Source organism: Alternaria novae-zelandiae (genome assembly GCF_023758075.1).
Source record: "Alternaria novae-zelandiae strain BMP 2774 chromosome Unknown scaffold_32, whole genome shotgun sequence".
Classification (NCBI taxonomy): domain Eukaryota; kingdom Fungi; phylum Ascomycota; class Dothideomycetes; order Pleosporales; family Pleosporaceae; genus Alternaria; species Alternaria novae-zelandiae.
Window position 1 is genome coordinate 57,660 of NW_026056992.1, and position 23,033 is coordinate 80,692.

The window sequence follows — 23,033 nt, forward strand, 5'->3', positions numbered from 1 at the left end:
CATTTTTCGGCTTCGGTGAAGACGGAGTAGCGTTCGGTGATTTCGGTGGTTATGTCGCAAGTGCTATCGGCGGCAACCTTTTCGCTGGACATGTCTTTTTGGTGGAGCGAGTTGCTGAGAGGTATCACCGGCGCTTCTGGTATTGGGGCTGATGCTCAAGGTTGGGGTAACGAGGCGTTGTGACGTAGCGGCAGGCGGCGTGGTACACATGCGTTTACCCCTCGCCTCGATCGCTGCCAATGACATATCATTCCAGTACACAGAAGCCGATCTTCTCGACATTGACGTGGTCTGGTAATGTTTCCTGCTAGAGCATTGCTCGTTGCACTTTGAAACTGGCTATCTACCGCTAGTACTGTTTACTTCTTCTCTACGGTACCTACCCCTATCATCTAGTACAACGGCTCTTGATGCAGTCGATGTGATTTCACGATTATTATGCTGCCTGCAAATTGCGCATGACAAGGGCAAGGCGTCGTGGATTGGTAGATACAACCAAGCCATACTTTTCCGTCGAGCCGGAAAAAGCTTGTGCACCCAATGCACCCAATGCACTCAAACGCAACTTGCAGAGCATTCCTCATGAAATATAGCGGATATTGAGCATTTCGGTTCCCCAGCAAGTCTAACTTTGGCTATGGCGCCTAACTGGAATGCTCTTCGACATATGATGGAAGATCCGAGCGTATTTGTCGAGAGCTTCAGTGCATGAGTTGGAACACCCTGGAGCCTACATCGGCGTTGGGTCATCTGCTTTGCATGTTTGCATCTCCATGTAGGTTGCAGACCTGTTTAAGATTTTCGGGGGTATGAGGCATCCGTATACAGTATTCAGCAGTCGTACCTGCCGCTACACATAGCTTCCGCAACGACATCATCTTGGTCTCTGAAAACGATCTCCATACCGAGTTCAAGGAAGCCTTGAAAGAGGAAGCAGCCATAGTTGGCAAGGAAAACCATCCACCCTGCATTCTCATTTCGGAACATGGCGATTTCAACGAGGATTTTGGCTTCGACCTCTGTTCATGTTGTCATAACGTCGGCAGCTAAATTACAATTAAAGCCATTATCTAATTCCGACCTAACGCAGTAAGCTTGTTGCGCTGTAGCTGTACCTATGTCTTAAACTATAAGCTTCTCTCCCACGACTGCATCATCCGGCACTGTTACTGTCCAGTAAATCACATATACCCTAACCAACCCACTCCATCAGTCCCATGCACCCATCTCAACACACCGTCACACCGTCACACAGTCACCCCACACATCACCATCGCCCGCACATCAGAATATACATATATCATCTATTCGTTACACAATCATAATACCTATTCATAACATATCCACACGCTCAAACATACAAATGTTACTCGAGGCCAACAACCGCCATAGCCAGAGAGCCAAAGTAAACAAGCGTAATGGAGCAGAGCTCATACAAGAAAGGGAGCCAAGCGATATCAATACAACCTCCCAAAGCATCCGAGGCATGAACAACATATGCGTCCGGTGTGGAGATTGGTGGCTGACAGTAACAATGTGAACATAGGTGCAGTGGGGTATCTCAACGCCAGCCATGCAATGCGATCGTCGAGCCGTAAGAATAGTGTTGAAGAGGGGGTGGGGAGTGGATTCTCATATCGGAGACGCTCTTACTGTTATCTCGCTGGGTACGCGGGGTACGGTCCGTGTTGGTGGTGGTGGGGCGGTGCGGGCATCGATGGCTGGTACATGGCGCGTTTGTCTTGTGGTGGGTATGCTTCGAACATGACGCGTCGTTGCGGTGCTTCGGCTCGGAGTGGACTTGGTGCTGGTTGGCCACCGGCTGGGAAGCGCTGTGAGTTGTTGGGACTGCTCATGAAGAGGAGTGTATCGACGGCGTCCTTCTCGGCTTGCTGGCTGGGCATGCGAAGGATGCCTGCTCGAGGGGTAGCTGGTGACCGTGGACCCGCTCCTACATCACTGTAGTGTTTCCTTTGGCTGGCGCCGAGAAGAGGAGGAGGTACGTGTGAGACGCTGGAGCGTCGTCTTCGCCCACTCTGGAAGGTTGGGGCTGGTGCGAGGCCATAGCCGTGTTGTGCGCCAGTGATGGATATGAGGTTTGCCGCGGCGTTCATAGCAGGGCGGGTACCTGGTCGCCAGTAGGCTGGCAGATGTTAGCATGTTTAGAGTAAGTTTTGGGGGTCGACTAACAGGCTGGAGTCCCTGCAAGTGACCGGGTTGGATCAGAGGCCGGGGACATGATCATCTGGTCTGAGATGTCAGAAACGCCGCTCGGTCTTCTTTGGCGATCGATGGTAGCAGGGGATTCGAAAGCTAGATGGTCAGTCCTCCCAGGAGCAGAGTTGGGCGAGCCACGCTGTGACTGGCTTTCTTCCAGCTCGTCGAGCGACTGCTTCTCCCAGCCGTTCTGGACTTTGACCATAGCGTAGGAAAGACGCGTCTTGAGCTGTGCGGATAGCTGCGTTCGCGTTAGCAGACTGTAAGCATGGCCTGGAGCTATACTACGCACCTCTCCAATGCGACCTGAGTGTGTATCCATGCTCTTGTTCCTCTTGTGTGAATGGGTGGGCGCCGATGGAGTTTCAGGCGCTAGCCCAGCGCTCTTGAGAGATCCATCTACAGTTCTCTTGGAGCTCTTTGCTGGAGACTCTAGTGGCATGGAACCAGCTGCTGTGTCACCAGTCTGGAGCGCGTTGGCAGCAGCGGTATCGATGCGTGGTGCCGCTCGCACCTGCCCACCAGTACTCTGACTCGACGATTCCGGCATTGGGGCCTCGGTAGGTTTACTTTGGTCTGCTACATTGGTCGAGGACGGGGTCGTGAGGTCGGTCTCAGTAGTGGTGGCCGTGGAAAGATTGCTCGACGAGGAAGGAAGCGCCGGTGCCGAGAAGGTACTAGACACAGCAGACTGGACTGATTCCTGCGAGGCCTGGGGCTCTGCGTTGTTTACGGTAGCAATAGTTGCTGTATGGGTGGCGTGGGCGTGTTCTGCTGGTGCAATGGCAGCGTGAGTACCGGGGTAATTAAGTCGGCTTGGGGAACGCGACTTACGCATCATGGTTTCGCGGGCGTGGCGGCGGGGTAGGAGGCAACTAGCGACTCGCGCTGTGAGTGCAATTCACAGTCAAAGTGGAAGCAGCTGGGCCAAAAATGCAGATGCAGGTAAGGATGTCAGGGTAGCAAACGTCCCAATGGCGGGTCTCGGTGGGAGTTGGATGGTCGGAGACGTGTCGTAGCAGCACCGTGGACCGTGTTCGTGCGCAGCACGCGAGATAGCGGGAAGACGCGCGAACGGGCGGGAGCAGTTCCTTGTTGGGCACCGCGGAACAGCTCGCAAAAGGCGCGCAGAATGTGGCAGGAGATGTCAGGGATGCTGTGAGGCTCTTGCGTCGCGTCTCGGTGTGGTGGAAGAGGGCAGAGCCGGGCGCATGCTCATCTGCAAGAGCCTGACGCCGCTTGTGAGCCGCGCAGTCACATGGTGCCAGCCGACGCGTCCACGTCCGGGTAGCACTAGCGGTGGCAATCCACTTCCCAACGAGCGAACGATTCCGACTTTCGCGGCAAGAGCGCGTCCATGCCATATGCACGGAAACGCCTGGTCTGAGCAGAGTTTTCCGGCTCGACACCTGCATCAAACATCCACGCCCACGTCATGCTCTCGTCTGAGGTGGCATCCGTGGTACCAGTTGCAGAAGAGGCAATCCACCTGCATCATCGCTCGATCCTATAGTCGAGCCGCGTGCAACATGCTCGCCGGTGCCGCGCTAGTCAAACACGCGACATGCCGTTGTTGAAAGAAAGGTGTCGTGCAGGATAGACGAGAGCGTCGATGGTCGCAGTCGTGAGGTTGAAAGTGTAGAAGGAGCATGTCTGTCCACAACACGACGAGGACCATAAAAAGCATATATCCCGTTTTACTTGTTATTGGTCGCGTATGAACTGATTGATCTGCTGTTTCACATTGTCATGTTTCATCTGGACTACTACTGGAGTAAGTCGATCGCGTACATTCTCTACATCCAAACACTTATATTCTATCTCTACATGCCCCTCTCCTAACTCTTGTAGTCCCACTTGGGCAGCTTCATAGTGCCGTGGTCATTCAAATGCCTGTGCATATCGAAGCTGTTCCACAGCAGGTGCGGCTCATGGCCCCAGCCCTTCCTCAGGCACTCAAACTCCGCTTTGTTAAAGTAGTCCTCCAAGATAGGTACGTAGTCGGGGTGTGCGCACTTCTTGATGATGACGCGGGCACGCTCCTTGGGTGAGAGACCACGAACGTCAGCGAGACCTTGCTCCGTGACGATGACGTCGAGGTCGTGCTCTGTCTGGTCGATGTGCGTGCACATGGGCACGATGCAAGACACACCAGTTGGGTCGGTCTTTGTGGGGCGCGATGAGGGGGTGTGCATGATGGAGTACTTGGAAGAGCGAAGGAAGTCGGCGGATCCACCGAGACCGTTGAGCATACGGCTACCCATGACACAGGTTGAGTTGGCGTGGGCGTAGATGTCGACTTCGACAGGCGTGTTCATGCCAATGACACCGAGACGTCGAATGATCTCGGGAGAGTTGGAGACTTGCTGGGAGCGGAGTAGCAGCTTAGGCGCGTAGCGATCCCAGTTCTCGTAGAAGCGGTGGAAGCCATCGGGAGAGAAACGAATCGAAGTTGCAGTCGCGAAGTCCAGGTTGCCAGAGTCGAAGAGGTCTAGGAAAGAGTCTTGGAGGACTTCGGTCCATACCTTGAGGTTCTTGAAGTTTGCGCCACCGGACTGTATCTGTCAGCATCAAGCTTCAACCACCCAGCAAGAAGATAACATACGGCAAGTCCACCAACAACAGCGTTGGCAATGTTTCCAATACCAGACTGAATAGGCAGGAGGTTCTCTGGCAGACGGCCATGGTTAACCTCGTGCTTCAAGAACTCAATCAGGTTCGCAGCGATAGCCCTTGAGGTTTCATCCTCGGCGGCGTTGGGCTGGGTCTGATCGGGGTAGTCGCTCTCTACAATAGCCACAACCTTCTCTGGGTCTACAGGAATGTGCGGTGTACCGATGCGATCTTCTGGAGACATAATGAGGTAAGGCTTTCGGCGCGGCGGCAGATCAGTCATGGTGATGTCGTGTAGGCCTTCGAACGAAGGAGCTGCGGTGTTGACTTCGATAATGATCTTGTCGGCCATCTGGATCAGTTCGGGTGATGCGCCAACACTGGCTCCTGGAATGATTCCACCATCCTCGGTAATGGCCGACGCTTCCACGATGGTCACATCGAGCTTGTTGTGGGGCTTGTTCAATGTATAGAAGCTACTCGGAATCAGCATCGTTTCCTCTTCGTGGAGTTCTGCATGTTTGTACATACCCGTACATCAAGTCGACGGGAAACATACTCAGATGTTTGTCGAAGAAGTTGATGTTGCCGTTGTTGATACCCTTGGCGATCTCCTTACCGACTTGATGCGGCGACCGGCGCTCGATCATGTTGAGACGTGCCCATCGATTCTCAGTCTCTGCACCTGACGATGCACCGACGAAAAGATTGTACTTCAGCTGACCTTGGAGATTGTTCTTCTCGACATGGTCGGCCATAGCCGTAGGGATCTTCCTGCCATGCCGTTAGTCTAGGAACTTGCCCAACTTAATTGACAGAGCCATTCAGATCAAGGCATGTATGGCGAGAGTCATGGCCAAGGCTCTTGAGTGCTCGTCTTGACCTGATCCATGCGCGACTCGAATTGTGGAGCCGGAGATAGCTCGGCTTTCGTCACTTGCCAAACTTCCGTTCCACCTCGGGATCCAAGATCGAACTACCAAGTAGGTCCGACATCGTACACCGTAGTCAGGGCTACCTTGAGTACCCGAAGAGCCTCATAGCTTGGCCGATAAAGTAGCGTGAGAGAAATGAAAATGCTTACTTTGGATATCCGACACCCGTGAAGCCACTCCAGCCAATGTATGCTCCATTGGGGAAGTGGTGAAGCAAATCCTCAGCTTTCGCAATCTTCTTGAGATAGCTTGGCCTCCTGACCCGGCTCTTCAATGCTGCTGAGACCGACATCTTTGCTTCCAGCTGTTTCTCCCTTCCGCCGTGACGATCGTGATCGGATTAGTAGCTTATCGATAAGCCTGTAGCTGTTCGTGGAGCGTCAAGCTCAGCGCAAGCGTGGAATAAGGAATATAGAGTGGAGAGGAGCCGCGATGGGCGAGACGTGTCAATTGAAGTTTCTGGGGAGACTTGGAGTATTTAAAGCATGGAGAGGCCAAGACTAGACTCGTTTCGACCGGCGTCGGCGTGGAGTGTTGCTGTGGGCTGATGCTCATGATGACCCACCCAAACATGACGTCTGCCGCGAAACCCCGGTCGGGGGAGGGGAGGTGCGTGCAAGAATGCGCCATGATTGGAGGACTAGTCGTAGGATTATTGGTTTGCGTGGTTGTTTTCAACGCTGTGTAGAAAATGTCCGATCCCGATCATCCGCTGTAGAAGGTACGAAATAGCTCACTTTTTCGTGTTGTTTTCGACTTGAATACCCCTTGCTCAAGACACCTCCTAGAGCTGCTCACCGTACATGATGCATAGATATTCTTAACAACAATCAAACACATGCACGGCTGGAAACATGATCGCTACTTGATCCTATGCTTAGCAGACAACATGTCGTGGTGCCCAAAATCTGATGTGAGTTGAAAATGTGAAATTATTATCGCCCGTCGTACCTGCGTGTGTATTCATACATGTAAATTCAACCCGACTCCACGCCCATGTTACCGCAGTGGGGCTAGCCATATGATTTCCCCATCTACAACTCCATTATCTCTTGAACCTCATCCACGATACCATCCCATAATGTCTTCTCTGGTGCGAAATAGGTCTTGAAGACATCTTTCAGCACCTTGTCACCAAGATCCATGTGTCCGCCCTTGGTCGTCTTGAAGTGCAGACCACCCTTCTCGTCAAGCTTCTTGAGCCCAATCCAATCCTCTTTGTAGATGTCGCGATCCCTCAGATCCGTGACCTCGTTGCTGGTAGTGTTGGTGTACGCGAACCAGCCAGACTCCTTCGGTATGACAGTGGTGTCGTCCTCGAACACGTACATGACGAAGTTGTCTAGCGCGGCAAGGTTCTTCGCGTAGGTGACGTTTTTCAGCACCCTCTCGTTGTTGATGTCGGCGATGAAGTTGGAGGATTCGAGATACTCTTCTGTGGGTTCTCCAGTCGTCTCGTTCGTGGCCTTGAAGTACTGCGCCGGCACCAGGTGCCCCTGCACCCATGCGCCCCAGGTGTTGGATTTCAGCAACCCGATGTAGCCCTTGCAAAGCCAGTCTCCATCTTTACAAAGCTGATACTTTGCGATGCCGTTGTGTTGACTACCAAATGTGACCAGGTTCTTGACTTTGATTCTGTCGCCACAGCGCTCTATCATTCCACGCAGGAACTGACCGCCCTGCGAAAAGCCAAGCGCGTTGAGGCCTGGGGCTTTGCTCAAAACCGCGTGTTCTGCGATGTCGTCGCAGACCTGCGCAATCTGCTCTGTAACATTGCCCAAGAATGTGGCTGTTCGATCGCTTCCAGCATCTTCATCAAGCCGGATATAGTATACGTATGTGTCGGGGTTCGTCTCGTTTGCGAGGTCGCCTACGCTATGCAGGCCGTCTGCGGCATAGTTGTCGCCTAAGCCGTGCCAGATGAGCAGTGGGAGAGGCTTGGAGTCGCTGCGTGCGAGCGGTGACGCGATCACCTGCGTTACGAGTAGGAGCGTCGAAATTGGAAGTAAGTGAAGCATTTTGGCGATGATGGAATGAAAGTGGAATGTGGAGGTTCGAGAGGCGCAAGCTGAGAGCATATGAGACGCGCACTGATCTACGCGGCGTTGTATGACGTTGGCATCAAGCCGAGGCAGGTACAGCCGGACATGGTCATAGCTTTCCATAGCTTTTACGTCCACGCAAAAAACATGACATGAGCAAGGCAGTGTCGTCGTGATTTATGGAAAGCAAATGTACATTCTAACAGTTGCACAGAGTCTATGTTGCTATGTGCCGACCAGTGGTATACTATCATATCGTCAAACAGATCTTTTGAACGCCGGAACGCCAACACATTGCGCCGTGCCATGCAATGATGATTGTAATGGATTGTTTAACCAGCAATCAACGGCGTCTGTACCGACTGGAGTGCCTCTTGCTTCATTGCTTTCCGCTTCTCCTTGCTGATCGAGCTCTTCTTCTCTGTCTTCTTTGCCTTCTTGGCCTCTCTCCTGGCCTGCTTCGCAGCGAGCTCTTCATCGTCGAGCATCTCCTCCTCCCACTCATCCCACTTTCTCTTGCGCTCCGCAGACTTGCCCTTTGGTGTGCCCTCTGTGATGGCCTTGTGGTACGGTCCTTCAAGGATTTGCTCAGACTCAGTCCATAGTTCGTCAGCGAGCCAGATGGGTAGGGCCTTGGTCGCGGGACCTTTGACGTGCAGACTGCGGATGTTGCGCCAGCCTTGGCCGACGTGCTTGTTAACGACTTCGGACACGACAGCGGCAGTGTTCTCCGTAATCTGTTGAGGGGTCATGGAGAGGTTGGCGACCTTGATAGAGGTGTTGGCGGAGGGGCTCATGCTGAGGTAGGTCGAGTTGAGAGCAGACTCAATCTCCTTTGCTACACCTTGCGGTGTGCCGACCACATTCTGGGACTCCTTCGCATCCTTGTCCTTCTTTGCGCTCTTGTCGATGTATGCGCCGGCAGTAAGGCGGATTGGAATGGGGCGCTTTGACTTGCTCTTGTAGAAGACTTTGCCGAGGCACTCTGCGACAATCTTGATAATTCGATCGTCGACCATGAAAACGTCGTACTCGGCGAGAAGCGCGCGCTTCTGCTCGAATGCCTTGTATCGCTTCTTCAGCTTGTCTACACCGAGCACGCGCTGCACCTTTCCGCGAAGGGTGGCCGGGAATGCGTCGGATGCGACGAGGTCTTTGTACGCTCTTTGCGGGTCTTTGGTGAAGATGCATATCCGTACATCGCTTGCAATGATGGGATGGGGTAGCTTGCTGGTACATATTAGCTGTGTGGCGCAAGCGCTGCGATGCGCGAACATACATTGCCAGAGGTTTCATGCTCTTGGTGTTGCCAATCTGCTTCTTCGTCGCCAGACTGAGAAAGATGGGTTCGTCGACCTCCTCCGCCTCGTCCTCATCGGCCGCCAAGCTCTTCTTGGGTGCTTCCTCCTTCTTGTCCTCGACGTGTTTCTTCATGTGCGCAACGAGCGCCTTGGCCGCGCGCTCGACTTGCGACGGGTCGAGCTGGTAGGGCGTGCCATTCGTGGCTTTGGTAGTGAGCGGCGCCTCGGACGCCTTCTCAACCTTCTTGGTAAGGGTCTTGGATTTGGCCATTGTTGCTGTGATATGGTGCGATGTTGCTGGTCGCTGGAAATTCTGGGCTAGACCCTTGTCCAACTTTCCCTTCGAACTTTTTGCCGGCGCCACAGTTTCTCCGAAGCCCGGAAGTCAAATGCGGGGCTCCTCAGAGCCAATCGTCGCGTCGCAGTATTCTCAAGCACACGACAGGCTATTCACCCTTGCAATGTCACCAGCCGATGGATTTCAATTTCAGTCCTTGTCTCCATGCCGTCAGCCGTTTCATGAGCAGCGCGTCAATGTGCGATAGGGGTACACAGGCTATCATCCCGAGGCCATTTGTGCCCGTCACAGAAAAGTGGATGCGAGATGTTCACACCGTCGTGGACTGGACAATTAAGGTTCCGTGGACGCGGCAGCAATTATCAACTCTATATTGGATTGCCCACACGAGACAAAAGTGTTCGTTATCGATTGATCGAAGCCAGTCCGAACACGGTCCAGCCGAAACGCCATCACCGTGCGCTCGCCTGGCCATCTTTCACGACGCGTCTATACCACTGTCGCGCGTCCGTCGGCCCTACCGCTCCACTTTGGTTACGAACGTGTTTGCTCTCGCGTTAGCTGCATCGATTGCTGCACAAAGTTTTTCTTTTCACCTGCGTGACGTTTGCCTGTATCTGGATATTGGCGTACGGCTGTGGGTCCATCCGATCGCAGCCCAAGAACGCGTAGTACATCAAGATCTCGGTACGCGTTGAGTGCCTGCGTGTAGATTGCTTTTGGAATATTCACTTCACTTCACGTAGTCGTGAGCTTTACTGTGACCAACTTGTATGCCATTAGGGCAGCAGGAAGTGTGAAAGATTTCGTCTCAGCGCGTAGATATTACCAATGATTGCAGATTAATGTGGAATTGGCTGCAGTGCAGAGGGGCTGGCAGAGCGGAGAAAACCAAGTTAAAGTGGCAGCCGAGGACAGAATGTATGTCATAGGCGTAATAATTGTGCTCGTGCACAGAGGCTGGTGAACGGATGTGGCCGACGTGACTGAACTTTGGGATATGTATAGCGAAGAAGCGCTGCAAAAGCCTGGAAAAGAACGCAATCGGATTAGCTGAGACACGCAGGACATCTTGTATCTGAAAGCATGTTACAAAAGACGTATTGCAAGGGCGGAATGCGTGGTGAAGTCGGGTGCTGGTTCTTAAGACGGTCCTAGCTTCATCACGCTAGCCAACCCACACCCGCGTGTCGCGACGTCTTCCATGATCGCGTTCGTGACCCGTAGTTTCGCAATTGACCTCATGGCCTCCTCCTCCTAACCTACGTCTTTCTTTTCCCATACCGCCTCGTGTCAATCTTCGCGTTCCCAACACTCCTTCTGCAGCCGCCGGCCTGCCCGTCTCCTTCGAGACACGTCCACCTTACCCCATAGACCTCGACACGCCAGCAGCACCGCGTCGTAGGAGCTCCCCACACGAGATGGACTTTTCACCCAGCAAGGCGATGCCGCACTCCCTCATCCAGTCGACAGAGACGCAGTCGGGCCATGTTCGGAAGCCCACCCCAACGCTTCTTCCGGCCTTCGGCGAAGACGGGCCATTCTCTTCATCGCCCTTTCCACGCCCAACGTCCTCGAAACGCAAGTTCGAAGAGGACTCGCCCACCTTCCCCAAGCAGCTGAAGTACTACCCGACTCCCCAGCCCACGTCGTCGACCAACATTCTCTCGTCGTCGCCCCGCCATGCCCGGCCGGGCTTCGAGCGAACCTTCTCTGCTCTGTCGGAGAGGACCCCACTCGGTGCTGTGCCCACCGTCGACCTCCCCGCAGATGGCGAGGTCGTGAGAATGGGCCGCAGCTCCAACACCTCGGACTACCAGCTCTCCACCAACCGCCTCATCTCACGCGTCCACGTCCAAGCTGCCTACCACGCGCCAAGCCCGCCATACCCGCACGGCTACATCGAGGTTGAATGTCTGGGATGGAACGGTGCGAAGATCCACTGCAAGGGACGCATCTTCGAGCTGAGCAAGGGAGACACCTACATGTCAGAGAACCCCGAGACGGCCATCATGCTGGATGTACAGGATACCCGCGTCATGATTGCCTGGCCGACCATCCCTGTATCAAAGTTCTCCTGGGAATCCGAGGAAGAAGGCATGCCTACCCCGACTCGTACGCGTACCCAGGAGAACTTGGCCTCTAGTCCTCCTGTCGTTCCACGCTCGCCTGTCTCTCAAAGCCCTATCCGCCCTCCCGTCTTTGCGGGTCTCAGCTCAAATGCCCAGTCCGGTCCTGTTCAAGTGTTCGAAGATGCCGATGCAAGTGTGGACAGCCCTGGCGTCAAGACCCCAGGCTCTGCAGACCAGACCTTTATCCGCCCCGGCCTCCCAAGCTCCAGGTCTAGTCATGAAGTTCGTCCCGTCATCGACCCCAAGGAGAGTATCAACTTCGCTGCCGACGACTTCTCCGACAACGACGAAGAGAACGACCCTGTTGTACACTCATTCGGACCCTTCGGTCAGAACTTGCTCAACGGCATGGCTTCTTTCAACACAGCTACGCCGACACAGTCCAACGCCCCCCGTATGCGCGGACCACTACTATCACCGTCTCCCAGACGTCGAGTTACCGAGCCTATCCGGTTCAAAGAGTCGCCCATCAAGAACCATGTCATCAACCAGTTGGCGTTCTCTCGTATCCACTCGCAGCCACTCTCCGCCATCCACAGCAACCTTCCCGCCGAATTGAAGGCTTGTGCAATTAAGAGCACAGATGGCAAGGATGAAGAGGGCAATGGCGCATCCACACCCCTTCCTCAGCTCTCTAGACAAGAGCTCAAGAGGATTCTAGACGACACTCCTTGTGTTGGTGAGATCCCTCGTGCCGGCAAGGATGCCGCTGGCCAGCCGCTTGAGAACGAGTTCTACTACGTCCCCGAGATGGACACCAACCAGATGAGGCGTGAAACCATCACCGCCGGTACACGCAGCACTGGACTACGGTCTGTAAGGAAGACACACAAGGTACGTCACACTCCCCAGCCCCCACACCCGGTGTTCATCAATGTCTTCCTAAAGATCAATCGCTAACCATTTATAGCAATATTACTGGAAGAAGCCTCGTGTCTAAGCACCTCCCTGTTAGCATCACCCACGCCATTCCGGATGGCAAACTCCCTTCAACTATACCCGTTCCTTTCCGCGTTTGTACCACCGCCGCGACCACACCAGACAGCACACGTCCGCCACCGAGCCCTCCGTCGACCGCGCGCATACTACCTATACTTCTTGAATTCTACCCTGTTTTTATATGCATAGCGAGGCGTTACGATACCATTTTCACGCTCCTCGTTGTATCTCGGAGTTTCGAGTTTTACCCTTTTCTTGTTTACACGTACGGTCTTCTCAGAGCAAGACATGATGTGTACTTCCTTTTACCTGCTGGATACGAAACATTTGTTGGATCGGCGTCTGCTCTATACGTTCGGTGGCGCTCTTGGTCTACGGTGAGAGTGACGAATGTGGAACGGTGTTGAAATGGCACTACGGCCCGGCATCACGGTACCTATTTCGACGATCATCAGCAATGGTGGAGAAGACGTTCGATTTCATATCTACGATTGTTTAGTATGCGAGCAAGAAAAATCTTTGTACTTGTATATCCCATGTTCTTTATGATCAATTACAACGAAAATCCAAAAAGCTCTCGCTTATTGATGTGATTGTTTGTGGCACGCGAGCATGGCCTTCCGGTCCCAAATCTAAGGCGCATATAACGTTCAGCATCACAGCTCGATAGTAAAGATCCATCAGTGCGTTTCAAAGCGTTTGGGGCCGGAAGATCGTGTGTGTGATCAGTGACGTCATAAATCCCGGAAATAATACGCTCGTGACGCGATCTCACGTGACATGTTGCAAGGCTGTCGAACATGCGCAATACGACAAAGCAATATGGGTAACAATAGAGTCGAAGCTGGTGGTGTTTGAATTTGATCGATTCACTCTACATGCCTGATTCCCTTCATAAAGTCTCAGATGCGAGACAAGACAAGCACGCCATTGATGCCATGTGCCGTGGAAGAAGTAGTAGCGACCTAGCCCTCATATCCATCGCATGCAATCGTTGCAATTCGTTTCCACCGACCCCGTTGCTCTCTTCGCCAGACGCCGATAGAGGCGAGTAGTTTACTTCAACTTCTTCTTGGGGCGGAGCTGGTTGGTGTGTCCGCACTTCTTCTTGCGCTGTTGTGCTGTTAGTCAAAGTCCGATACCCCAACCGTTCCTGGTTCAAGGAGCAGATATTTTCTCATGACGTACGCAGTTGACAGCCCTCGGTGGTAGGCGTGCGTAGCACTTGCGGCAGATCATCTTGTCGCAGTTGTACTTGGAGGCAAGGGCCTTGAGCGAAGGCTCAATGATACCACCACGGAGACGGAGGACCAAGTGGAGGGTGGACTCCTTCTGGATGTTGTAGTCGGACAGAGTGCGGCCATCCTCGAGCTGCTTTCCGGCGAAGATCAGGCGCTGTTGGTCCGGGGGAATGCCCTCCTTGTCCTGGATCTTGGACTTGACGTTGTCTGCCCGCTGTCAGCTTCTATCCTCCCTCTTCTACATGGTTTGCAAGCGCGGGCGATGCGATGCGATGCGGCGCGGTGCGGAGTACTGCCGTCGAGTGGCATTGGGGGTGTGCGTACCGATGGTGTCACTGCTCTCAACTGCGAATAAGTCAGCGCGGGGCCCATTGCAATTCGTGCATCCGAGATATACCTTCGAGCGTGATGGTCTTGCCCGTCAGGGTCTTCACGAAGATCTGCATCTTTGGCGGTGTTGCGGTGTTCCGTGATCTCAGTATCGAGGTTGAGGGCGGAAGTGGTAGACGAATTCCACACTGTGTGCGCGCACAGACACCCATGCTAGGCCGGCAAGCGTTAGCTCGCGTCAAGCGCCCCTCACGTGTGACGCCTTCCATCACTCCAAACCGGCGCATCAAGCGTGCATTAATTCAAAGAAGACACCTGTTTGGCAAGTGATAGTCACGCTTTGGATTTGTATTATTACATGCACGTGCCGACCTCAAGCTTGCCTCTTCTGTGCTTTCTTCCACTGCTCAACCCTTGCTTCCGTGGAACCGACCGCTAATATGAGCATGTTCATCGATAGCCCTGCGATCTTTGCAGCTTCTCTGTACAGCGTCTTTGCTACATCTGGAATATCATCTTCCGTCTTCCAAATCGGGTAAGCCTGCCCTATCCTAAATACCTCACTGTTCTCCTCGGCTACCACTGGGACTGTCTCCATTGCGCCCTGAACCACTTTTATCACCTCCAGTTTTTCGTTCAACGGTAAAGTATGGGATGCCTCCTGTGGGGGATGATGTGTTGTAGTGTCGATAGGAAACATATTGTACAGCGCGTGTCGGAAGTCATCAGCATCCCTCGTGCGCTGAACTTCGGCATCATCCAGATACTCGGTGGCGTAGAAGTCGAGGTACTGATCCATCTCTTCAGGGCCCATCGTGAGAACATCCTTCTCCTGCACCTTTGTCAACTCCTCGGTAGTGAAGCGTCCCCTGCCTCCTCGCCTGGCTTCCTCCGCGCCCTTCATTTGCTCCCGCCACACTTCCCAGTTCATCGCCGCCGCTGTTGGTTCGGAAGATGATTTCGGATAACGCTTCTTGTCGTCGAGAGGATAAAGTAACTTGATGCATATGACGAGGGAGCTCACTAGTTGCGCCTCAGCTAGATGCCGTATACTCAGACGCTTCTTACCGTCATGGTGAGGAGCGAAGTCATAGCCGAGCAAGTCGCCGAGTCGTTTTGTTGCATCGTACAGCTCCAGTGGCAAGGCAAGCTCTTTCAGATAGCGGAACAGAAGGAGCGGCACGTTCAGAGCTGGCCAAGTGATACCGTGGTCTTTGCTGTAGCTCATTTGTAGGTCTATGAGCGTCTTGTAAAATCGTGTATAAGTAAGCGATGCGCTTGGATCGAGAACAGCACGGTAGGCAGGTAACAGTCGATCTCTCATGGCGAGTGGCAGTAGCTTGATTGCTCTGCGATATGCTAGTTTGCCATCAATGACCCACGCATAGACATCGCCTGGTGTGAACGACAGCCTTAGTGTCAAGATACCAAGGTAGCACAAGACTAGACAATCATTGAGATTGGGTGCGGCGGCTAACCTCATGCTCCTTTTTCCCTTGGTATCTCTGAGATGACCCTTCTCAGTATCTGTGGCATCATCTTCGCTTTCCATGGTGCTGAAAAGTTGTTGACTCTGTGACTCTGAGGACTCTTCATCCTGACTCGCGATCCGGTCTCCAAGTTGAGCAACGCGCAGCGACCAGAGATCGCGTGTGACTGCTTCAAGCTCCACAGGCAATCCTCGATCCTTGACGAGGAACCAAAGTTGATGTCGCAGGACGAGCTGCAGACATTTCAAGTATAAATCGAAACCTCGGGCGCCCTTGTATATTTTACCAGTGGATTTGGCGTCATCCTCCGTCTCTTTCTTCTTGCGCGTGACTGTTCGGGAAGCCCCTACGTAGTCATCGTCATCTTCTCCGCGGACTAAGCCAGCCTGTTGGTGGCCGTTCTGACAATACAAGAAGCCGTCTTCGCCCTCTTCGTAGCGTCTAGACCGGCAGTTTTCGACGCCACAAACGGGGCCTTTAGTCGACATAAACGAGGCTTCAATGGATTTGGTGGTGTACCTGAATATGGAAAGAGTGAGTGCAGATATTTCAAGATAATGAGGCTGCAAGTGAGAAAGAGTGCGTTTGAGTGCTGCGTCACATGTGATCCATGGATAGTTGTTGTCCAGGATACACGAGATCGAAGTTCGCCGACCACTAGCGCGGATCCGGCAACCAGTCACACGAATTTTCTACCAATGAGGGACGCGACATTTGCCGTAAAGTCATCACCTTTTATTCATTGCCAGAAGCGTAAGGGATATATCTAAAGAGGGAAATGCATCGTAATACGTTTCCCAGACATGGCAATGCAAAGAACCCAAAACCATCCGAAGAACCTCGTGCATTGGTCGCCTAGTGCAAATCGCACGGGAGAATGCTACGTTTGCCGCGGAGCTACAACTTTGCACGCAATATGCAAAGAGTGTTGCAGCCCCGTTTGTAATCTGTCTGCAGTCCGCGCCTTGCTTCCTGCCAAACAGTCTACGTATTGAGCGATGCGCTTATTTGGGAGCCTCCTTGGCGTCGATGCAGGCCTCCTCACCCATGGCAGTAAGGATAATGACGTCTGGTGGTATGTCAGCATGACCCAAAAATCGCCTGTTCCGTGTAACTTACTGGTGTCCTTTCCGTCTTCGGTGAACATCTTGTTGATCTTGTCACCAACTTCACCATCGGGGATCTTGACGTCGTCCTTGGTGGAGCCGTCGTCGGACATGAGGGAGAGGAAACCGTCGTCAGTAACGTCGAGCTAGTTCGCGTGTTAGCTCAGGCTTCGCATTGGAGCCTCATGGGCCACTTACGAGCTGGTACTCGCGACGGGTGACGTTGGGAACGTCCATGTTGTGGGTGGAGGGGCAGAGATCTTCGAGCTTCTTGCTGGTGAAGATGTCGATGGCGACCAGATGGACCTTGGCGTGGCCGTGCTTTCCGGTCTTGGAGGTGGTCATCTCGACGATCTTGCAGGGGCGGTTCTTGATGCAGACGAAACCGTTCTTCCTCAAGGCAGAGCACTGCATGGGGTAGGTGGTAGAGGCACCCGCATCGGCGGAGTCGAAGGTGTGCTCATGCTATAATTTGCGGCGTCAGTACTGGGCGCAAGAGGGCGGCGCAAGAGGGTGCGAAGCTGGAGCGCAGCTGGCGACAGTGCTCCGAAGGGTGGGGTAAGAGCACATGCGGGGCTGGATTCCGAGGGACGTACCTGCGCGTCGTTGTTGTCCGCCATGGTGATGAATGAGAGTTGGATGCGACAGGGAGGAAGGGCTGAGTTCGGGCTGCTGGGCGAAGGGCAGTGGGGTGGGCAGTGTCCTTAAATGGAGATGGAGAGAGAAGTCTTTTGCGTGGGCAAAATTGGGCAGGCGCGGAGGGGAAGGCGGCGCTAGCGGATCCCTGTCTAGCCCGCGGATAAAACAATCGCCGGGCCTGCTATGTGAATCGAGGTGCTCTACAGCTGCCCTCAGGACTCGCTATCCGTGTTTGATTCTTAGCATGCACCCTTGAACTGACTGCGACCCAGTAGGCATCATGTGGGGTCTAGATAGGCTCTCTTCGTACTCGACACCCACCGGCACGCCGCCTCCACGACGCGACTCGTACTCGCCCGCTCCCCGAAGGGGCTATCCAGCGCCCGCGCAACCCGTGAGGCCGGGGCTGAATCCGCGATCGTCTTCGCTGACGCCCCTCATATCGCCCAATGCTTCGACTGCGAGCCTGCCTCTATCCGCGCGCATGCCAAATGGCGGGCCACGTAGGCGCCAGACAGGGGGTGTTCCGCCCAACGTGCCAGATCCCATACACGTGCTAGAGTCGATTATGGGAGGACCACCGCGCAACTCGCCTGCCACGAACGGGGAAGACTCGACGCGTATATCGGAGAAGCCTGAAGTGGTAGAGGAGGATATTGATTTCGGGGACCTGAGCTTGCACGATTTCGCCGCGGCGAAGACCGCAGAGCGACAGCAGCCCACTTCTGTACATACATATAGCGCGCAGTCAGTCGAAGAATGTATGTTTTCATGCTCAGAGTCCCAAGTCTTTGCTCATTGTGCTTGCAGATGACAAAGACAAAGACAAGTTTGAGGACCTTCACAAGTCGATATTGGCGTGCGATGAGGTGCTCAAGTCGGTCGAAGCAAACCTGACGAACTTCCAGTCGGATCTCGAGGCCGTGTCTGCAGAGATAGAATCACTCCAGAACCGGTCCATTGCTCTGAACACCAAGCTGGAAAACCGAAAAGTGGTGGAGAAGCTCCTGGGACCGGCGGTTGAAGACATCAGCATATCACCAGCTGTCGTGCGCAAGATCGCTGAAGGTCCGGTCGATGACGGCTTCGTGCGCGCCCTTGCAGAAGTCGAGAAACGGTCCAAGACAGTCAATGACAAAGCCAAAGAACATCCAGACTTGATGGCTATAAAGGACGTCAAGCCCCTGCTGGACGATCTCATAAACCGCGCCGTTGAACGAATACGAGACTATATAGTCGCCCAGATCAAGGCCATCCGTTCACCTTCCATTAATGCGCAGATCATCCAACAGCAAGCATTCCTAAAATACAAAGACTTGTATTCTTTCCTCGCGAAACACCAGGCAGAGCTTGCGCAACAGATAGCGCAGGCATACATATATACCATGCGGTGGTACTACCTCAACCACTTCAGCCGATACCGAACCGCGCTCGAAAAGATCAAAGTGCATGCTATGGACAGGTACGATGTTCTGGGCGAAGATCCCAGTGCGAGAAGAGCTGGAACTCTGCTCGGTCAGTCTCGAAACGCACCAGTTGCATACGACGCTTTCTCTCTCGGACGACGTCGCGACGCACTGAAGAGCTCCTCTGTCAATGCCTTGCCAGCGAACGTTGCCGAGGACGAGAAGTCGCCGCATTACCTCGAAGTCCCTTTCCGCAGCTTCAACCTCGCACTCGTCGACAACGCATGTTTTGAGTACACCTTCATATCTACATACTTCGCCCCATCACAAAACTTTCACGCGATCTCACGAACCTTTAACTCAATCTTCGAGCCTACGCTAGCAGTCGGCCAAGCGGTTACAAAGTCGCTCGTTGAAGCAACAACAGACACGCTTGGTATACTCCTATGTGTACGACTCAACCAGCACTTCGCATTCGAGCTACAACGTAGAAAGGTGCCGACGGTGGAAGGCTACATCAACGCAACCAACATGTTACTGTGGCCGAGGTTCCAGCAGGTTCTGGACATGCATTGCACCTCACTTCAGAAAGTCACTGCATCTCTACCCGGCCGACCTTCGACCGGTGCGGCGCTACTTGGCTCAAGCTCTTCCACCGCTACCTCCACAGCGCCAACACCTCTCACACAAAAGTTTGCAAACCTTCTCCAAGGCATTCTGGCTCTCTCTTCGGAAGCAGGCGACGACGAGCCAGTCAGTGTATCCGTGGGCAGGCTGAGGAGCGAGTACGAAGCCTACCTCACCAAGCTGAGCAAGGGTATCAGCGATGCACGAAAGAGGGAGAGATTCTTGTGTAACAACTATAGCTTGGTGTGTACGATTTTGGCAGATGTTGAAGGAAAGCTTGGCGAGGAAATGAGGGCACACTTTGAGAAGCTGAGAGATGCTTTCGACAAGTAAAGTAGCTGAGAAGAACAATGAACATCAGCACTGCAGGCTGACAGACATTCTGGCAATGTCTTCTGTTCTGTGTACTCTTTCACATATTAGACACTCACTCCCATACGAGCAAGAAAACTAATAGGTGCAGGCAGGTCTAGTTGTCCTCTGTCGACTAGATTGATGTGATGTCATTTATTTCATTTCTATCCAATGCGTGCTCTTTGATTATCGAGTCTTTTCGCTAAATAGACACAGCGCAGCTCAGCATATGGCGCTCTCTAACCCATCAACGGGGCCCAGTCCTTCTTCGCCTGCTCGGTGAAGAAAGGCTTGACGTAGATGCCCTTGCCAAGAGTGAATCCCTTGCTCCTTAACAGCATGTACATGGCGTTGAGGTGGAAGTAGCCTGAGAGTCCGTGTGAGCATACATTCTACATTTGACATGTAGTTCCATCGAGGGTAATACTAACTGTTGGGAATGACGAAGCTGTTGTAGTATTCAGCCAAGTTAGACATTGTCATAGTCTTGCCCGCAACGGTTACATCGAAGCTCTTTCCAGCGCTCTCGTTGTAAGTCTTCTCGTCAACGGCGTCAAAGACGGCAGCAAACTGCTTGAAGAAGTTGATGACGTCGTCGAGGGACGAGAATGACGAGGGGTCCAGGTTAGGGGGTGCGGCCGAGCCGTTGAGCTTCAGGGTCGTGAGTCCATCGAGTGGGAACTTGCCGACGAGGATGGGTTGCATGCGGAGGGGAAGCATGTCGCCGAGCTGGGCGTTGAGAAGGTCCTGGTCGGAGGGCAGCGAGCTGTTCTTTGCCTGCTCTTCCTTGGCTGCTGAGAGGAAGCCAACAGCGCTGTTGGCGATGCCCTTGAAGGTGGGCACGGTGGCCTGGTAGAAGGAGGTGGAAGCCATTTTGGTGAGCATGTATGTATGTCGAAGTGGGGGTATGTGTTAAAGTAAGAGTATATTCAGATAGATGTATGAGCGAAAATTTGTATAGATGTGTGAAGAAAAAGAAAAGAGCGATCGCCCGAGTTATCTATATACCTGGGTACTCGAGATTCTGGAATGTACCCCTCGATCCGCGCATAACACGTACGTCGGCCCATTGTTTGTCGTTAACCCCGTTCCGTCAATCGTGTCTCAGACCCCGTAGCTTGCATAGCGCCGTTGAACTGCCGAGTGTGTGGGCTCAGGGCTTCTAGTCTACTGCACCACTGTGGATACAGTAGGCATCGAGATATACAAAGTCCTTTTGCAATGAATGAGGTCAGAACTCTCGGTCGGACATCGAGCGAACCAGGTCTGTGCTGTACGTAAGGGACCTCGAGTCTGATGCTCAGACATGTAAGTGTGACGCGCCTGCATGTGTCCTGAGGTGGTGAGACCGGAGAGCGGGCCTTTCCGCACTGGTACTGCACAACATTGCCCCGCCTAGTCCAGAGCACAGACCACAAAATTTCTACGTTCGCCGCCGTAAACCTCGGCATGCACGTACAGGACGGACTACTTCACATCCGTCACGGTAATCGCTGACACATCTTTGGTGGATACTATTCCGCTCTCCAGTTTCACGTCTAGAAAATTAATCATCAAGCATGGCCAAGCGGAAACGCAGCGCGAATGCGCAACTGCAGGCTGCAAAGAAGCAGTACCCGAACAGCATCCCAAGTCCGCCACAAGATGCGAATCCACTCGAGCCAGCAAGTGTACATTCGGTCATCTCATCTGAAGAGATCGAGGTCGCAATTGAGACATTACAAACGCTATCCGCACATCCACTACTAATCAAGTCAAAAGCGTGCAAAGACCTGAGGACTGCTGTATACGACTTCCGTCAAGCATGTACTACCGGCCTGAACTCAGCTGGTATGTCTAATATCTTGGGTTTCGACATCGAAGACTAAGCGTAAGAATAGATGGCAGTAACCTCACTGCGCGGATATCAGGTGCGCTCACAGACGCCAAGTACACAGAAGCCCTCATCTTGTTGGCAGAGATGCGCATCAGAAAAGACACTCCAACACTGGGTGCTCTTTGCCGGTGGGTGCGTACTCTGGACGTAGTCTCCGGGCTGTCCATCCACGTGCAGGTCCCTAGTCATACAGTGGTCGGTACAAACGCGCAAAATGACGAACTGATCGGGGTTCTGGATTCAATACTAAGAGTCACGGGTCCGACGGACACAACAGGCCACGGCATAGATATCGCATCAGGTATCTCATTACAAGACACATGGGATCTACGAGGCACCAGAAAACCCACTCGTCAAGTACGGAAAAGTGTTGAAGACAAGAGCATCTTCAAATCATGCTCCCCCGACCTCAAGGACCGCTTCCGCATTATCGAAACTACCGCCGGTCTGCAGCGCAAACCACCGAACCTTCACCCTGCAATCCTTTACGCCTCCCAAGACGACGCCGTTCTGCTCGGCAAAGGACCCAAGACAGAATGCTTCAAGCACCCAATCGTACCTAACCTCCGACTGATCAAGGACGTACTTTCTCCAGAGGAATGCTCCTCCATCATCGCAGCCGGCGAAACTATAGAGTTCATCCCCGACGCGCCCATGCGACCGCAAGGTGAAGACACTAGTGTGCTAGCACACAACTTCTACTGGATCGTCGACCAAGCATTCCACGACAAGCTCTGGGAAAGAGTGAAAGCGTTTGTGCCGGACAGCGTGACTGGCAAGAAAGTCCGCGGTATCAACCGACGCTTCAGAGTATACAGATACGTGCCTGGTGCTGAGTATCGTATGCATATCGGTTCGTAGATTCTGAACAAATTAAAATGATCCATATGCTAACTCTGACAGATGGCGCCTGGCCACCCTCAGGCATTGATCCCGTCACCGATGCTTACAAATACGATGCCTCGCCAGCCGATGCGCGCCAGTCTTCTCTCTTCACCTTCCTTATCTACCTCAACGACGAGTTCAAGGGTGGGGAGACGACTTTCTTCGTTCCTAGTGTTAAGGAGGGCGTTATTAACGCTTACCCGGTCAAACCTATCATGGGCAGTGTCGCGGTATTTCCACACGGCGAGGCGCAAGGAGCGCTACTTCACGAAGGCACGGGGGTTGTTGAGGGTGCGAAGTATGTTATTAGAACGGATGTTGAGTATGATGTCGACAGTATAGCCTGAGGAGCCGCGCTTCATGTTGTACTATAGCAGGGACGGCCGCGCAAATCCGCATCATGTCTGCACAACAACATCACAGCAAAGTACCAGCAAAAAGATGCAACTCAGTTTCATGCAGCAGAAAGATCCCATATCGTCATTTCCAGTCATCCAGAACGTGCTATGTAGTCATGCTAACCCCCAAGTCCCGACCCAATCCTAGTTCCCCCCAAAGAAAAATGGACAAACCACATCATGTGTATAAAACATCGTCACAAG

General features: G+C 53.2%; 10 protein-coding genes across 10 annotated transcripts; 3 read left to right on the top strand and 7 right to left on the bottom strand.

The window, feature by feature from the left end:
* Positions 1 to 1,655: 1,655 nt before the first annotated feature.
* On the bottom strand, positions 1,656 to 3,058 carry J4E88_010320 (uncharacterized protein; the record flags this gene model as incomplete). Its single annotated transcript, XM_049403913.1, has 4 exons — positions 1,656 to 2,143; positions 2,191 to 2,458; positions 2,510 to 2,964; positions 3,052 to 3,058. 4 exons carry the CDS (start codon positions 3,056 to 3,058, stop codon positions 1,656 to 1,658), a joined length of 1,218 nt encoding a protein of 405 aa, XP_049250285.1.
* Positions 3,059 to 4,055: 997 nt separating this feature from the next.
* Positions 4,056 to 6,057, bottom strand: ACU8 (Acetyl-CoA hydrolase; the record flags this gene model as incomplete). The annotated part of the gene is made up of 4 exons (XM_049403914.1): positions 4,056 to 4,772; positions 4,823 to 5,306; positions 5,362 to 5,604; positions 5,915 to 6,057. 4 exons carry the CDS (start codon positions 6,055 to 6,057, stop codon positions 4,056 to 4,058), a joined length of 1,587 nt encoding a protein of 528 aa, XP_049250286.1.
* A 742-nt stretch (positions 6,058 to 6,799) lies between these two features.
* On the bottom strand, positions 6,800 to 7,783 carry J4E88_010322 (uncharacterized protein; the record flags this gene model as incomplete). Its single annotated transcript, XM_049403915.1, has 1 exon — positions 6,800 to 7,783. One exon carries the CDS (start codon positions 7,781 to 7,783, stop codon positions 6,800 to 6,802), a length of 984 nt encoding a protein of 327 aa, XP_049250287.1.
* A 356-nt stretch (positions 7,784 to 8,139) lies between these two features.
* Positions 8,140 to 9,379, bottom strand: J4E88_010323 (uncharacterized protein; the record flags this gene model as incomplete). Its single annotated transcript, XM_049403916.1, has 2 exons — positions 8,140 to 9,037; positions 9,087 to 9,379. 2 exons carry the CDS (start codon positions 9,377 to 9,379, stop codon positions 8,140 to 8,142), a joined length of 1,191 nt encoding a protein of 396 aa, XP_049250288.1.
* Positions 9,380 to 10,827: 1,448 nt separating this feature from the next.
* J4E88_010324 (uncharacterized protein) lies at positions 10,828 to 12,478 on the top strand (the record flags this gene model as incomplete). The annotated part of the gene is made up of 2 exons (XM_049403917.1): positions 10,828 to 12,372; positions 12,449 to 12,478. 2 exons carry the CDS (start codon positions 10,828 to 10,830, stop codon positions 12,476 to 12,478), a joined length of 1,575 nt encoding a protein of 524 aa, XP_049250289.1.
* A 1,943-nt stretch (positions 12,479 to 14,421) lies between these two features.
* Positions 14,422 to 16,026, bottom strand: J4E88_010325 (uncharacterized protein; the record flags this gene model as incomplete). Its single annotated transcript, XM_049403918.1, has 1 exon — positions 14,422 to 16,026. One exon carries the CDS (start codon positions 16,024 to 16,026, stop codon positions 14,422 to 14,424), a length of 1,605 nt encoding a protein of 534 aa, XP_049250290.1.
* A 516-nt stretch (positions 16,027 to 16,542) lies between these two features.
* ANB1 (translation initiation factor eIF5A) lies at positions 16,543 to 17,084 on the bottom strand (the record flags this gene model as incomplete). Its single annotated transcript, XM_049403919.1, has 4 exons — positions 16,543 to 16,607; positions 16,658 to 16,790; positions 16,843 to 17,052; positions 17,079 to 17,084. The coding sequence occupies 4 exons, from the start codon at positions 17,082 to 17,084 to the stop codon at positions 16,543 to 16,545; spliced, it is 414 nt and encodes a 137-aa protein (XP_049250291.1).
* A 479-nt stretch (positions 17,085 to 17,563) lies between these two features.
* J4E88_010327 (uncharacterized protein) lies at positions 17,564 to 19,649 on the top strand (the record flags this gene model as incomplete). Its single annotated transcript, XM_049403920.1, has 2 exons — positions 17,564 to 18,044; positions 18,094 to 19,649. 2 exons carry the CDS (start codon positions 17,564 to 17,566, stop codon positions 19,647 to 19,649), a joined length of 2,037 nt encoding a protein of 678 aa, XP_049250292.1.
* A 260-nt stretch (positions 19,650 to 19,909) lies between these two features.
* On the bottom strand, positions 19,910 to 20,555 carry J4E88_010328 (uncharacterized protein; the record flags this gene model as incomplete). Its single annotated transcript, XM_049403921.1, has 2 exons — positions 19,910 to 20,037; positions 20,102 to 20,555. 2 exons carry the CDS (start codon positions 20,553 to 20,555, stop codon positions 19,910 to 19,912), a joined length of 582 nt encoding a protein of 193 aa, XP_049250293.1.
* Positions 20,556 to 21,229: 674 nt separating this feature from the next.
* Positions 21,230 to 22,778, top strand: J4E88_010329 (uncharacterized protein; the record flags this gene model as incomplete). Its single annotated transcript, XM_049403922.1, has 3 exons — positions 21,230 to 21,500; positions 21,551 to 22,399; positions 22,450 to 22,778. 3 exons carry the CDS (start codon positions 21,230 to 21,232, stop codon positions 22,776 to 22,778), a joined length of 1,449 nt encoding a protein of 482 aa, XP_049250294.1.
* Positions 22,779 to 23,033: the final 255 nt, after the last annotated feature.